Raw genomic sequence first — 14,423 nt, 5'->3', positions numbered from 1 at the left:
CTGAGTAAGCGGAGAGGTACACCAGACCCGAAAACCCAAGCCGGGAGGATTAGAGGTAGCTGTGTAGGGGAGGATAAGGAGGAGGAGGTGAGACAGGTGTCCCCCCCTTTGGTTAGGTATGAAGCTTCAAGGATACAGAACCGGAGTTGGAGCACTGAGAACCCACTCATCATAGCACAAAGGAACATCAGGTAGGGGAACATAAACACACACGAATCCCAATATGAGTGAGTCAATTTAATGTTAATGCACTCTTTAGAAAGAGGTGTTTGGTTTTTGCTTCTCCTCCCACCCACATCAACATCAAAACGAGGTACTAAATCACATATTAAAAAAACAAAACAAATACAAATCAGTAAACTGAAGTTTTTTCCCCTCATGTGGAAGGGTATTTTTTTTGTGCAACGTACAATGTCTTCAAGACAATCAAAACAGAAAAAGCTAACAAAACAAACAATCCAATTACAGACTGAATTAAGTATTGAACACCTTCGCACGTTAGCCCTCCTAAACAAATAAATATTGTCCAACCTCCTGAAGTAGTTGGAAGGTTTACAAAAACACAAACAAGAAAAATAGATGCTCTTTAACCTCATAAGACACACACACACACACACACAGGGATAAATGCTCGGGGCTTATAAGCAAATTCTGTCAGGCAATATCTCTAAATAGAATTTCTCAACGAGTGCAGCAATAGGTATTCTTTAATTATGAACTATATGTGGGGGTAGGGACTTCTGGTTTTAGCTCAATTCCAAAAATAAAGGAGTGGATTGGAGTTTGAAGAGGATCCGACCGGTGATGAAAATCCTGTAATATGTTTTGTGTTCGCTCACAAGGGTTCGCAAACAGAAAAGATTGTGTTAGTTGTATCGCAGAACACATGCATTATTAAACTGGGCAGTGTTTGTGTGGGTGGGTTGGGGGTAAACTTGTTAAGGGGAAGGGGGGAGGAAAACGGAATCTTGTTGGGATTTACATAAGCGACTGTACTCCTTTATTTGTACTAATGATACAATTTTTGAAGCAGTAATTCTGTATCTAGCATTTTGTCCTCTGGAACTGGTGGATTGTTGATGTTGGCGGTCCCTGTTCATGATCAGCGCCTCCCCAGGTCCTTCGGGCAGCTAGCCCTCTCTCTCCAGTGCGTCTGTGGTGACGGCACATCTCATCCTTCGTAAGGATGAGGAGGAACTCTGCCTGCGTGTGCTCTGTCCTCCCGGACTAGGGGAGGAGAAGTCCAACCTCCTTAGCTTGCGTCCCACAGCGCCCTCTCCCCCCGGTCCTCACTCGTCCTCCTCCTCCTCGTCTTCCTCGCCGTCGGAGAGTGAGGCACAGGGGCGGATCTGCCGGTATCCATCCAGCCACTTCTCAACCATTTGAGTGACCAGGGGGTGGTTGCGGCGGCGGGAGCTCTTCTGCATGGCGGCCAGCACTCCTCCCTCTGTCACGCAGCAATCCAGCCACTCTCTCAGCAGCCTCTCCTGCTGCTCCTCGTTGCCCATCTGGCAGGAGGGAGGAGAAGAGGGTGAGAGGGAGGAAGAGAGGGTGAGGGGCTCACAATAATGGATAGAATCCCCACAGCCCCACAGAAAAGACAAAGAACGAGCTCAGTCACACTCAAAGAACACACCTCCAGCACCTCATATTAATAAAATAAAAACACCCCACCCAAAAAAACTGTCAAACCTGAGTGCTATACACCAAAACAGTTAGGCTTAGACACCAGCGGCCAAACGTACCTCTTGCGCGGACAGGAAGTGGATGTGCAGCAGCTTCCTCTCACTGTCCACCAGCGGCAGAAAAGTGACGGTGACGTCGTCATCGGTGTTCAGGTTTGCGCCAGCGCCACGATTGTCATAGCCGTCGTTCTCCATGGCAACCAGGGCAGAGAAGTGGCCCCGTGTGTAACCCAGGGCGATGGGGCTCTTCCAGCAGAAACTCTGCTCCCAAAGGAGGGGCAGGTACACACCTGCGGACACACACATGGGTCAGTCCAGCAAGAAAGACAACTAAATAGGCCTAAAAATGTTTTAATCCACATCCCACAAGCCCCGCAAGGAACACAGCCCAGACCTCAGATTACACCGGGGGGGGGGGGGGGGCGCGCGCGCATGTGGAGAACTGGCCCATTGTGAATGGGCCAGTTACATGGTGGCGGAGGCGGTGGAGAGCTGCTGTGTGTTCTCTCCGTCTGGCGCAGCCTGGTGCCCTGGTTAATATGGCCTCCCTCCCTCCTGCCTATTCCAGGGGGTTGCTGGATGATTCTGGGCCTAAATTCCTGCCTGCTCTGTTAGGATAAGTGGATAGGAAGCTCATTTCCGAACATAGCACACACTGCCTTCCAAAACGTTGCAAATGATTGCGGTATTAACCCCTCACATTTGAAACAACTTCGACTCAATGGCTGAGGGTTTAGGTCTCTGTTCTACCTCCCATACAAATTTGGATAGATGGGTTTGGTCACAGCATTTCTGGATGCTCTGCCTCCCACTTGAAACTCCAGAACATACCTAGGATGAGTCCATCAAACTGTCCCACTAATCCACCCTGTGCCTGCTTCTAGACTCAAAACCACATGCTGTGGACAAGCAGACTGAACAAGCTCTTTTCAGGCCCTGAGCCCAATACTACTTAGCGAGGTAACTTCAGATTTAACTCTGGATTTTCAGTGCCACAACAGTGGTTCACTTCTTACCAGGATAGATCACCATGGTAACTCATGCTGCACACCTAACCTGCTCCATAGCAGGTTGTTTGAGATAACAGATAAACATCAGTGTTTCCAACACAGACTTATTTGTGGCGGTGCGCAGCAGAATCAACACCGGCTGACACATATTGCGTTTAGTTATTTTTAAGCTATTTAAAACACGCAGCGTATTCGTTCAGCTGCATTTCCTTTCCCTGCTCTTCCTCCGTCTCTCTGTCACTCACGCATCTCTCTCACATACATACAGTACCAGTCAAAAGTTTGGACAATGTGTCCAAACTTTTGACTGGTACTGTACACACACACACAAACACAGATACACATACACACACGCACACATACAGGTACACACACACACACATATACACACACACAGATACACACACACACACATTCACATACACACACACACACAAGCAAAACATAGGTTGGCATAGTATCACGTTCACATCACGCACAGTACCAGTCAAAAGTTTGGACACACCTTCCCATTCCATGTGTCCAATCTTGACTGGTACTGTACATACACACACATCCCCTCCCCTCCGTGCACACCGTGTCTGTCCATGAAAACGAGATCATCCCTGGAAGCGTGAAAGCTTGGCCTATTTGGTGCAGAGAAGACGGCTGGCGAAATTCACAAGTTCACGAAAGGTTGGTATCTCATGAACACCTTTACACAATCACATTAAAAAGTGCTATTAAAAATATTTTATATTCTGAATACAATATTGTCAGTGTGTTAATGTTGGACACCCGACCCAACCCTTAGTAAACAAGCGCTTTCTTTAGAAAGTTAACTAGTCGCAAGTTTGCGGTAAAATGCAGTTGGGTTGTCGAGGTCAAAAAACGATATGCTCTGAACTATTAACTGTGCTAAACTGTGAGTCAAATAAACATATAAATATTAATGTTAAATGTTAATAAATAATGTTATGTCAATTTTTTCACTTTTACACTGAATGTTTGCTGCTTCAATCCAGAGTATTGCAAAGTATTTTTTGCGACTGAAAAAAGCACATGTTGAGGATGAGGACCATGTCTCCCTCTCTTATAGGGTGTTAAATGTGTGGATTTTGGGTTGGGCCTGTGATAGGCAGATTTTCTGTGTACAGAGAAGCTTGAGTCTCTTGCTGTGGTCAAGAGGTCACGCAGCAGGTCTCGGACAATACACATATAGATAGGAGAATGTGCACTTTAACCTTTGGACAGAGCAACATGCAGAAAAATAGTATAAACAATGAGTGATTGCTGCACCACCTGTGCGTTGTTCTTCCTATGCCTTAAGTTGTGGAATGTCTACCATTTAAGGACATGTTTTGGTGGTTACTATATTTGTATGGTCCAGCTCATATATAATGTCTATCTGAGAGACATGTTTCTCACTCATGCCTATCACTCTGTTGTGGACTGATGGTGTGATCCGAGCAGCTCGATTAATAAACGAAGTCAACTCTTTTTCATTGTGGTGCGTTCCTTGGCCCATCCTCCGACAGAATATCATCATAACAGCCTGTGGATTTTTTGGTAAGCTGTAAATCATTTTTGATTAATATTTAATATAATAAAGTTCTGTGTAACGAATTCTTAACAAGTACATTATTTTGACCCCCCCCCCCCCACCACCACCACCACAAATTGCTTTCTAATCTGTGGGAAATACTGAACATATAAAAAAGAACCGCCGACTGACCAACCAAAATCATCTTGGAAAATGGCACTACCATTTGTCGAAGATCATGTGGATCTAATATTGAGAAAGCCATTAATTTACACATTCACAGTCGTAAATTTTCTCCCAACATTCCTTTTTGGAAGCAGCAACAGTGTTGCTTTTCGCTTGAATTATGCTCTTAAAATCTTCATACTTGTTGAATGAATGTTCTCTTCTTGTGTGAAGTACGGCGAGCTAACTTGCCCATGTTTGTAATTGGTCATATTTGGCAAACACACCCCTTTTTATGTGAACGCGCTCATCGCTCAATTGTAATCCTGGGTTGAATTAAGGACGTGATAACCACCGCTGTGATACTACTTAGCGTGATTGCGGTTGTTAAGCTTAGTGAAGCAAGATAACGAGAATTTATCCCGGGCGTGTTGAACTTGCTTCGTAGTACAGGGCCCTGATTTCTGGGAATCCAAAGCTCTGTTTTTAGATTTGTACTCGGCCTGCAGACAGCGCGGAGTCCTAGAGGGAACACAGAGTGTTTTGGACACTTGCATTTGGGAGTGAACCTGTGGTTCATGGTGTTTATATGTGCAAGGTTAAGATTCACTGTCCAGACTACTCTTGTATAGGTGCAGTATTGTTCTATGACAGGGGAATAAGGGTGAACAAGCTGTTATAAGGTGCCACAATGGATTTATGAGCTTTTACAGGTCTAGGTGTTGCAACGTTGCCAAGCCGTATAGAAATATCTATTATTGCTCCAATTACAAAGCCTTGGCATATGTCCAGCATATCCAGCCCTCTATATTTACTGCCCGCTGGCGTCAAACTATAACCTTTTCATTTAGGTGGTATTTTTGAATAGAGCTTACCTTGAAAACGAGTGTAGCCTAACGTTTCTCCTCGGAAACTCTTGTAGTATTTCACTCCATAGACGATGATTGGTCTGCGAAGGATGTGTGCAAGGACGAATATATGGGTCTGCTCCAGGCTGGCTCCTGGCTGTTGGGGGAGGGGGAGGTAGCCAGGGGTCAATGGAAAACACACCATACCCATCAGATCCACTAATAAGCAAATAACGTGTTCAAAAGGGGAGGAGAGCCAATAATGAACAGAGTTCTCGTATTGTGGATACTCAACCTAAACACTGGGTGAATTGAGTGACAACATTTCAGTTATTTGATGAGAAGAGACGAGCCCCTTGTGGCAATCCAAACAGGACGGGAGGGTTGGATTGAGCCCTGGCTCAGTGTGGCAGTTGCAGACAGTCTAGAGACTGCTGTGGGGGAGGGAGAGCTCCGGAATAGACACTAGTGTCTAAAGTCATCTTGTGATGTAATAACATAAGAGCAGTACAGTGTGGTCTAGTGTATATTATAGCGCAATACAATGACATTTAGTTTAGTGTTCAGTGTGGCCTAGTATAGTGTAATACAGTACAATGTAGTGTAATGTGGAACAGCGTAGTCTATTGGTCTACAGTACAGTTCTGTGTGGTCTAGTGCAAAATAAGACTGTGTAGTACAATGTAGTCAAATAAAGGGTACAGTACAGAATAGTCTTCCGTAGTGTGTCACCCAACTGGCTAGTGAGAGGGTGCGTGTGTGTTCCTGACTGGCCAGTGAGAGGATGTGTGTGTGTGTACACCTTACTGGCCAGTGAGAGGATGTGTGTGTGTACACCTTACTGGCCAGTGAGAGGATGTGTGTGTACCTGACTGGCCAGTGAGAGGATGTGTGTGTACCTGACTGGCCAGTGAGAGGATGAAGGCCCAGTCCTCCTGCCACTGCTCCTCCCTCAGGGAGAAGTGTAGACCAAAGCTCTGAGAGTACCATGACTCCCACTCCTTCCAACGAGAGTAGAACCTGCGCACACAGATTTTAGATGGGTTGTGGAGGTCATCACTAAGGTTGGGTACCAAAACCCGGTGCTAATATGGCACCGGTACCTATATGACCAGTATGTACTGGACCAAATCAGAATGCAGATTTTGGTGCCTCATTTCAGTGCCACTGCCACTTAAATACCTGAGCTGTCGATTGAAATATTAGCCTTGTGTGCTCCGAAACGGATGTAATAAGCATCATAACAGCACGTCATCCACTGTCATTTTGTGGCAAAACCTATTTTTTTAAAGTATCGGTTCAGGTACCATTTAGGCAGTCTTAAAAGTATCAATTTGGCACGGGAATTGTAAAAACCCAAACGATACCCAACCCTAGTCATCACTGAACAGGATATTTCTGAATCTCCTGTGAGACTGCTCACCAGTGGGAGCAGTCGTGCAGGCTGTCGTGGAGCGTCTTGCGCAGAACCGAGTCCTTGTCATAGATCCCCCATGTGGCCTGGAGGACTGAGTCCAGCAGACAGTCCCCGGCCGTACGGTTCCACAACGCGTACAGCCGGCTGTCCAGACGAGTCCCTAGCTCCAAGGACCAGTTGATGACCGGGGACTCCTCCTCCAGCTCTGCTCACGTCAGGTAGACAGAGGGAGAAGAGGAGAGAGGACAATGGGAGGAAAAGAGGAAACAGCGTTAGGAGGGAGAATGGCGTGAGTGTGTGTATGCGGGTGGGGGGGCGAGGGGTGCAAAGGACACAGTCGAGTTCACTTAATGACTACTCTCTGGTTCTGCAGCAACCGACTGGAGCATCTGTCCTGTAAACCAATTACAGTAGATTAAATAGGTCACAAGACACCTCAGAGAGCTGCACCAGTAATGACCAGTCCAGGCAGGCACGTAGCGTTCAAGGGACCAGCCATTGGGTAAGTGCATGGAAGGGGAAATGAGAAAGCTCAATTAGCGTAATTAGAGGGGGGATTGAGGAGATGGGAGGGGCTGGTAAGGTTGGTAGCTGGCCAGTGAATGGCAGATTTAAGCCCTGTAGCTCTCCCTTCTCCTCACCAGCCCACCTAATGATTGCGTGAGAAATCTTTACCTTTCTGTACATCTCGGTCCAAAATTTCATCAAACAGCTTTTCCTGGACAGCTGGGGGCAGGTCTTCGATGTCTGCAAAACAAAACAAAACTCAGAAAGCAGTCAAACAAATAACATTTAAAGCAGTGCCAATCTGAAACTGAGGCAAAATATTATCAACTGGTCAACTGTAAACATGAACTTTGCTGTGGTAGGGTCATTTGACTGTGCGGTACTGAACTACGCGCATACACACATCAGAACACAGGTGGCCTTTTTCTGACTTGACAGTGAATGCTTTGACATTGTCATGGGCCTCGTGGTGTTCCAGGGCCAAGTCTTGCCTCCTGAAATACTTGTCATGATAAAAAGATTTTTTTACTACATAATCTGTCACCCCACAGTGGCCATAAACAGAGTACCACCAGGGACTCACTGAGGCACAAATGCTGTCATGGTTACACCACAGGGCAAGACACGCCCTCCTGAGACGAGCTGACCTACTGCGCTCCCCACCCGGGGGAGACTCGCGTTTTGGTGAGAACACACATATGTATTAATTTCTTGTCTCTCAAAATATTATAGCTGCACAATGTTCAATTCAATAGATGTGTGTGTGTTTGCGTGCGTGCAGACCGGCAGGCAACGTGAAGGTGACTAGGTCAGTTAGGAAGTAGCAGGCAAAATCTCCCTTGCGCTGGTGCAGCGAGGCGGCAATTTCCCTGCGGATCTGCTCCGTCAGCTCAGGGCATGCCATGGCCGGGATGCACTTGGCTGCCTGCTGGCTCACCTGGGGGGAACAGAGACAACCAGGTTACCAGAAGAGCACTCGCAAGTCAGCACGTAATGCTGGGGCATAGCCCAACAACTGGGCCTCAACTCTGACCCTATATGATTACACACAAAAACACATTCTGAATTGCGTTTCCTGTGGAACTTGTTGTGCATACAAAAGACCTTTATCATACAATATCCCTTAAAAAAAAGACATGCGGAAAATGGCTTTGGCTAGCGCGTCAGCATAACACCCCATTGTCCCCATTTACCATCCTCCCATCACATCCCATCCTTTCGGCTTCACTCCTGTCATTGGGTGTGTGGCCTTTCTGGGCATCAGTTAATAAGGGCTCTGTATGGCACCACCTCACAGCAGCTTTGTGGCATCAGTGGACCAATGACAGGGTAGCATTCTGGGCTAATCCTCAACGTAATCCTGAGGGAGCGTTTCTCCCACATTTAGTCATCATTCTGTCTGTCAAGTCTCTAAAGCACAGCATCTAAAAACTTAAACGATTGAAGCAAGACTTAATGTCTATGAGATCAGTTTTAGAAAGTCTCACTTGGGAGACCACTTATTTGCATGTAAGTAACAAGGATAACATGAAAGACTGCGTTAGTTTCTCTATTCTACCGAGCAAACATTAGTCAACTTTATTTTAAGTCTGGTGGGTCTTAATTTCCTTACAGCGTCGTTCTGCTGATCTGGGGTCTTATTTATAAACGTTGCATACGCACAAAACGGGGCTGAAAATGTGTGTACGCCACTTCCCACGCAAAGGTTGTGATTTACACACCACACCTGGAGGGAGAGAGAGAGAGGGCAGAGAGAGAGAGAGAGGGCAGAGAGAGAGAGAGAGAGGGCAGAGAGAGAGAGGGCAGAGAGAGAGAGAGAGAGGGCAGAGAGAGAGAGAGAGGGCAGAGAGAGAGAGAGAGAGAGAGAGAGAGAGAGAGAGAGAGAGAGAGAGAGAGAGAGAGAGAGAGAGAGAGAGAGAGAGAGAGATATTAGAGTGATAGGGGGTGGCCTGCTTCAAGGACTGTGTTTGGAATTCTTGCATGCATAGAACACAGGGTATCTGTTTAATATGACTAAGTTAGACAAATCCAATAACAATCTTCTCAGTACTATATTCATGGGCTTCAGTACCTCAGAGGAGATGGTATTACCGGATATTATATGGGGCCCTGCGCATTCGAGATTTGACGCCACTTAATCCCCTCTCAGTCTAGTGCTGAGAGCCCTACTCTGCTCCAGTCCCCCCTCCTCCCTCCCTGCCTGATGGAGAACACTCGCCTCTGTCAGCAAGATGGCCAGCATGTCCTGCCTCTGGAAGCGGATGGCCAGATGGACCAGGGTGAAGCTGTCGTCGAAGGCTGAGGGTCGGTTGAGGAGGCGCACCTCATCGGCGTTGAGCTGGCGGGCAATGTCGCCACCAGACGACTTGTAGGCCTCCACCGCTGTCAGGTCTCCCTCCACCACACCTGGAGGGCAGAGAGAGAGTGTGCATAGAGAGAGAGAGAGTGTGCATAGAGAGAGAGAGAGAGAGAGAGAGAGAGAGAGAGAGAGAGAGAGAGCGCCAGCAAGTTTGGATAAGAGCCTTAGTGTTTGGAAAAGCTCCAGAGAAAAATCCTAGTCAGTAATTAAATGCAAGATATAATTGACAGCCTGTCATGTTCATTAAAGCCACTCAATGAATCTGAATTTGGCGACAGAGGCAGAGTAAAATATCTAAACATGGCAGGTGCATGAAGCCAGTGGATTCTCCTCAGGCCCCTGACATCAAAGAGTAATTCAAATATGACCTCTAGTCCACACAGCCCCTCTTGTGGACTTAGATGCAAGTGCGCTTCCACTTAGCTTCTTCTACAATGCAGAACATGATCTGGGGAGAGGCATAACACAAGCTCCAGTTTAGGAGCTAACTCCTGCTGTTAACCAGTCTCATTTTCTGTTGTTGTGGAAATGAGAGCCAAGATAGTACTTCAGCGACCACCGGAAAAATTGGGATCATTTTAACAGGCTGACTCCATGACGGAGGAAGAACATGCTTTTGTGGGGAAGAAGCCACGAGTTACTTCTTCAGAGTGCTGGGATGTCTCAGGACATCCTATCATGCCCTAGACCAGGGGTAGGCAACCCTGGTCCTCAAGGCATGTTTTAGATGTTTTCCCTGCTCCAACACACCTGATTCTAATGAATGGTCATTACCCGGCTTCCACAGAGCTTGTTGTTGAATGTTTTGCAGCACAACAAATCACTGAAACACAAGCGCGCGAGTGAGTCAGCTAGGCACACAACATCTTTCTCACTCCTACCCCCAACATTAAGCTAAAACACGTTGTAGCAAATGAGTAAGTAATGTTTACTTTGTTCATAAATAAAGCACTTTAAACATATCCATTGGTCTGTCATTCTTTAATATATATTGTGTAGTTATAAACTCTTTAGATTGTTAATGATTAGTGCTTTGGGGGGGGGGGGGGGGGGGGTAATAATCATGTAAAAAAAATAAAAATAATCTCACTTATTTTCAGTGTTCAATGTTGACAATCAGAATCAGAATTGGTGTTTATTCGCCATGAAAGTTTGCACAGACAAATAATTTACTTTGGCAGGAGAGCCTACCTAGGCAGCCATTTTTTTTTTCAGAATCAGAATTGGTGTTTATTCGAACTATGCTCTTTAGCCGGCTCCAAGCCCAAACAAGTGTTCGGCGTGCTTGTTGTTTTGTTTCCGGTCTAGCTAGATCCGGTGTGGTGTTGTAGTTTTCCCCACGTCAGTAGTTGTTGCAACAGCATGTGAAAAAAACGACAACGTTTGCTAGGCCAAGAAGAATGTTAATCTTGCGATAAAAAAATTGACGCCGTTAAAATGGTTTGCGTTAATGCCTTTAGGAACGCGTTAAACTGACAGCACTAATTAAGGCGACACGCCCCCCTAGTCTCAAGCAGAGAAGGTTGCTGATTCTCACAATTTCAAAGCCCCAATTTAACATACTTGTCTATTTTTTTCCATTCGAACTTGGATGGGTAGTTAAGAACACTTTTATTTTTCTGTGGTGTGATGAACTTAAAACTCATTTTCAAATCCACCTTACAGCAGCTTTAATAGGCTGCTTGGCTCACATATATACTCCATGGACAAACACTAATGTCATTAAGGAAGACTCCAATGGGCGGTTTATCACACAACCAACAGGATCTCAAGACCCCATATTGGAATTCAGTGTCAAGGTTAGAAGGTTTTATATGCTGCAAGTAAAGCTTTCTAATAATCGTTGAAGGGTTGAAATGTCGGCTAATTTAACACACTGGCAATAGCAATTCTAACTGTAGCATCAAGTTACACTCACTGCTGGTGTCACAAGGCCTATTCTGTTACTCAACCAGTGTACAAACTCTCCATGGTCAGACAGACACACCAGACGCTGGGAGGGTAGTCCGTACGAAGGTCAGGTTTGTGGTCATGTGTTGTTGTTTTTTGCCTGTTGCTTCCATGAGTTGTCAAGTCTATTTTTACAGCTGTGTGCTGCCTGGCTTAAACTCACTCTAAGCAGCAGTGTTTACAGGCCCTTTTGACTGGGAGCCAGTCAGGGGAGTATTCGCAGCTTTGTCCCTCTCTGCTGAGTCTTGCCAGGCCCATGCATATTCAAGGTCTATGTGCTCCCATTAGTCCCATCTACTTGGCAAAGCTTTTTACACAAAAAACACCAAAACTACTTCTAGTAGTTTCCCAAGTCTCAAAGGAACTTGATTCCAATATGGTAGTCTGGGCCACAAATTCCATCTCACTGATTTGTCCTTATATTGCAATCCATCTATCGTGTCAAAATAAAATATCATGCCATTAGTGCACTCTAGTCTTGTAATAAACTCTGTGCATAACACATTTCTCGAGAATGCTCCATTGCCCAGACTATGCCACAAGCTCGGCCCATTTATTTAGCTTACAGATCAAGCGCACTATTCCGTTTGTGCATTCAGCGACAGCAAAGAGAACTGGAAAACGCTGGCAGGGCACAGAAATGCTCTCTTTCAATACCAAAACATGGCTTAGAAAAGCCAGGCTACAGTAGGCCAGGGACACTGACAGGAGTGAGGTCATCCTCAATGTAACAAAAGCACTGAGGGGAAATTGAACCCAGTGCTATCAGGACAATGACCATAGAAATTATTGCCTCTGGAGCCTCCCTTCTCCGTCACCACTGAGCATGACATCACAGAGGGCCAGAAAAGGCAACGTTACTATACCACTGTTGTTGTTGTTGTTATGTTGAGGAAGGGACAAGGGATGTGGGGGCTGTAACTACAGTTCAACTATTCAGGTGAAGGGCTAACGGAGAGTAATTATAGTGAAGTATCCAAACACAATCAGATCTCAAACTCTCAATCATGTACTATTCTAGAATATCTGTGTTGGCAGAATCAGGGTCATGAACTAACAGCTGATATGGTGCTTGAGAGTTTTTGGTGGCAGAGCGAAAGGGAACATGCAAGAGTCCCTCCTGTCCTCCCAAAACCAACTCACCAGCACAAGCATTTAGGAACAACCAATCCGTTTTCCTCATGCGGTTTTTAATCTGCTTCATCTTTTTGAAATCCACCTCCTGATCCTCTCTGCTGCTCATGGCTCCAGCTGCAAGCTCAATCCTCTGGAAGTCCATTTTCACATCTGATTCTCTTTTGGAGGTAGGGGGGGACCTTCTCTGGCCCTGGTCCCCACTACAGCCTCCCCGCCACCTGGCCCGGTCCTGCTCATTGACAATGGAGGTGATGGAAGAGGGATTCTCAGATTCAGCCAGTTCTATAGCCTCCAAGTTGTTGGGCTTTGGGTGGTCGCACACCACACACTTCTTGGTCTTAGGCCAGTTCTGATAAGTGCAGGCTGAGCATGTCCAGTGCTGTGTGTGGGTGTTGAGTCTGTTCCTGTCATTGTACTCCTCACAGGGGTCTACGGGGGAGGAGGGTGCAAGACGGCAGCCGCCATTGGAGCCTGAAGTCTGAGGGGACTCTGTGGACCTATGGGTCCTCTGGCGCTGACATAGGCACTGTGTGCAACGGATGGCACGGGGCCAATTCAGGTAAGTGCAAATCTGACAAGACCACTTACTGCTGGTTTCAGCAGTGGTGACTGGCCTGACGCGGGGTCTGGCACTGGAATCTGGGCAGATGAGGAGGCTGCTGCTGCCCTCAGTCCTTGAAGGGTCCCACTCTGGACCTGGTTCTAGAGTAGGACTGCTCTTATAGGGCTCCTCCGTGATGATGGGTCCACTGGGTTTCTGGGCACGGCACATGGTGCACTTGACGGCAGATGGCCAGTTCTCAAAGGTGCAGTAGTCACAGGCCCATTTTACACCTTGTTCCGTCATCATGGATGAGGCTGCACAGGCTGACAGGCTGTTGAAATACAGAGACAAATGTCAGGGCTCCAAACAGTATATATATATACACCATATAACACTACTTACTGATTGGAAAACTCATTGGGATTGGTCAAATAAACAATGCCCTTTGTCCGCTGTCATACTACCACACACCACTAGGCTAGGAAGTGAATGACTAAATGTATCCTACCAACATTTCCATTTGAATAAATATGTCCCGTATCCCAATTTCTGACAATTTCTGACTACATGTAGAAATAAAAGCTTAACAGTTCTAACAACTAGTAAACACCTTTAAAAAGGTAAGCAGATCAGAAGTTGATGCGAACATTGAGTATGGCTCAGACTACTCCCTGAAAAAGATAGAACGAAGACAACAAATTGACTTCTGGGTCGAATGTAGCCTACGATAACAGTTGATTAACCTAATAAGGAAACCAATTCAATTCAGATGGTATAATTTGGCAACCAAAAAAAGTACCTATGGGACATCTGTATTACACCCCTGGTAAAGGTTAGGCTCTATTCCTGCAAATGGACTGAGCTTTTGCTAGTTAGCTGTTGCTAGCTAACAATCAAAATAGAAAAGTAACAGGAATAGTCCTGCGGTTTATTGTATGTGTAGACCCATGCCGGTACACTAGCTAACAGTTTCTTTCATTTTTTTTTATCAGTTGCGGTCTTACCGTTCGTTAGTGCGTTTTCCGAAAGCTGAAACCACAACAAACAGGGCTGTCAGTCCACTCGGGTCCAGTTCCTCCGCGTTCTACCGAATTTGCTTTTGTCGATACTTTATCTTTCACATGTTTTCCGTTTTGCATACGATTAGATGTACAATTACCCACGTAATGATATCCACCTTTTTATTTGAGTCATGTTAGTTGCTCCATGGTTTACATTGCCTCGGTTGTTAATGGCGGCGACAGGGACAGTAGCCTACTGTGGCTGAGCCAAAATAAAC

General features: G+C 46.0%; 1 protein-coding gene across 1 annotated transcript; it reads right to left on the bottom strand.

Moving 5' to 3' along the window:
* Positions 1–222: 222 nt before the first annotated feature.
* Positions 223–14,422, bottom strand: zranb1a (zinc finger, RAN-binding domain containing 1a). Its single transcript, XM_047032439.1, has 10 exons — positions 14,149–14,422; positions 12,607–13,475; positions 9,373–9,560; positions 7,938–8,091; positions 7,323–7,394; positions 6,654–6,852; positions 6,130–6,250; positions 5,258–5,387; positions 1,746–1,975; positions 223–1,508 (listed from the first exon to the last, which is right to left on the bottom strand). Exons 2-10 carry the CDS (start codon positions 13,448–13,450, stop codon positions 1,290–1,292), a joined length of 2,157 nt encoding a protein of 718 aa, XP_046888395.1. The 5' UTR covers positions 13,451–13,475; positions 14,149–14,422; the 3' UTR covers positions 223–1,289.
* Position 14,423: the final 1 nt, after the last annotated feature.

This window comes from Hypomesus transpacificus, chromosome 13 (genome assembly GCF_021917145.1).
Source record: "Hypomesus transpacificus isolate Combined female chromosome 13, fHypTra1, whole genome shotgun sequence".
In the NCBI taxonomy this organism is placed as follows: domain Eukaryota; kingdom Metazoa; phylum Chordata; class Actinopteri; order Osmeriformes; family Osmeridae; genus Hypomesus; species Hypomesus transpacificus.
Note: the sequence above shows the minus strand (reverse complement) of the source record. Positions and strands in the feature narration are given on the sequence as shown.

Coding starts and splice junctions, on each gene's coding strand:
- zranb1a (XM_047032439.1), bottom strand. CDS start 13,450: ATGATGACGGAACAAGGTGTAAAATGGGCCTGTGACTACTGCACCTTT. Junction 8,092..9,372: donor TGGCCATCTTGCTGACAGAG/GCGAGTGTTCTC, acceptor TGTTCCCCCCAG/GTGAGCCAGCAGGCAGCCAA. Junction 7,395..7,937: donor CACCTTCACGTTGCCTGCCG/GTCTGCACGCAC, acceptor TTTGTTTTGCAG/ACATCGAAGACCTGCCCCCA.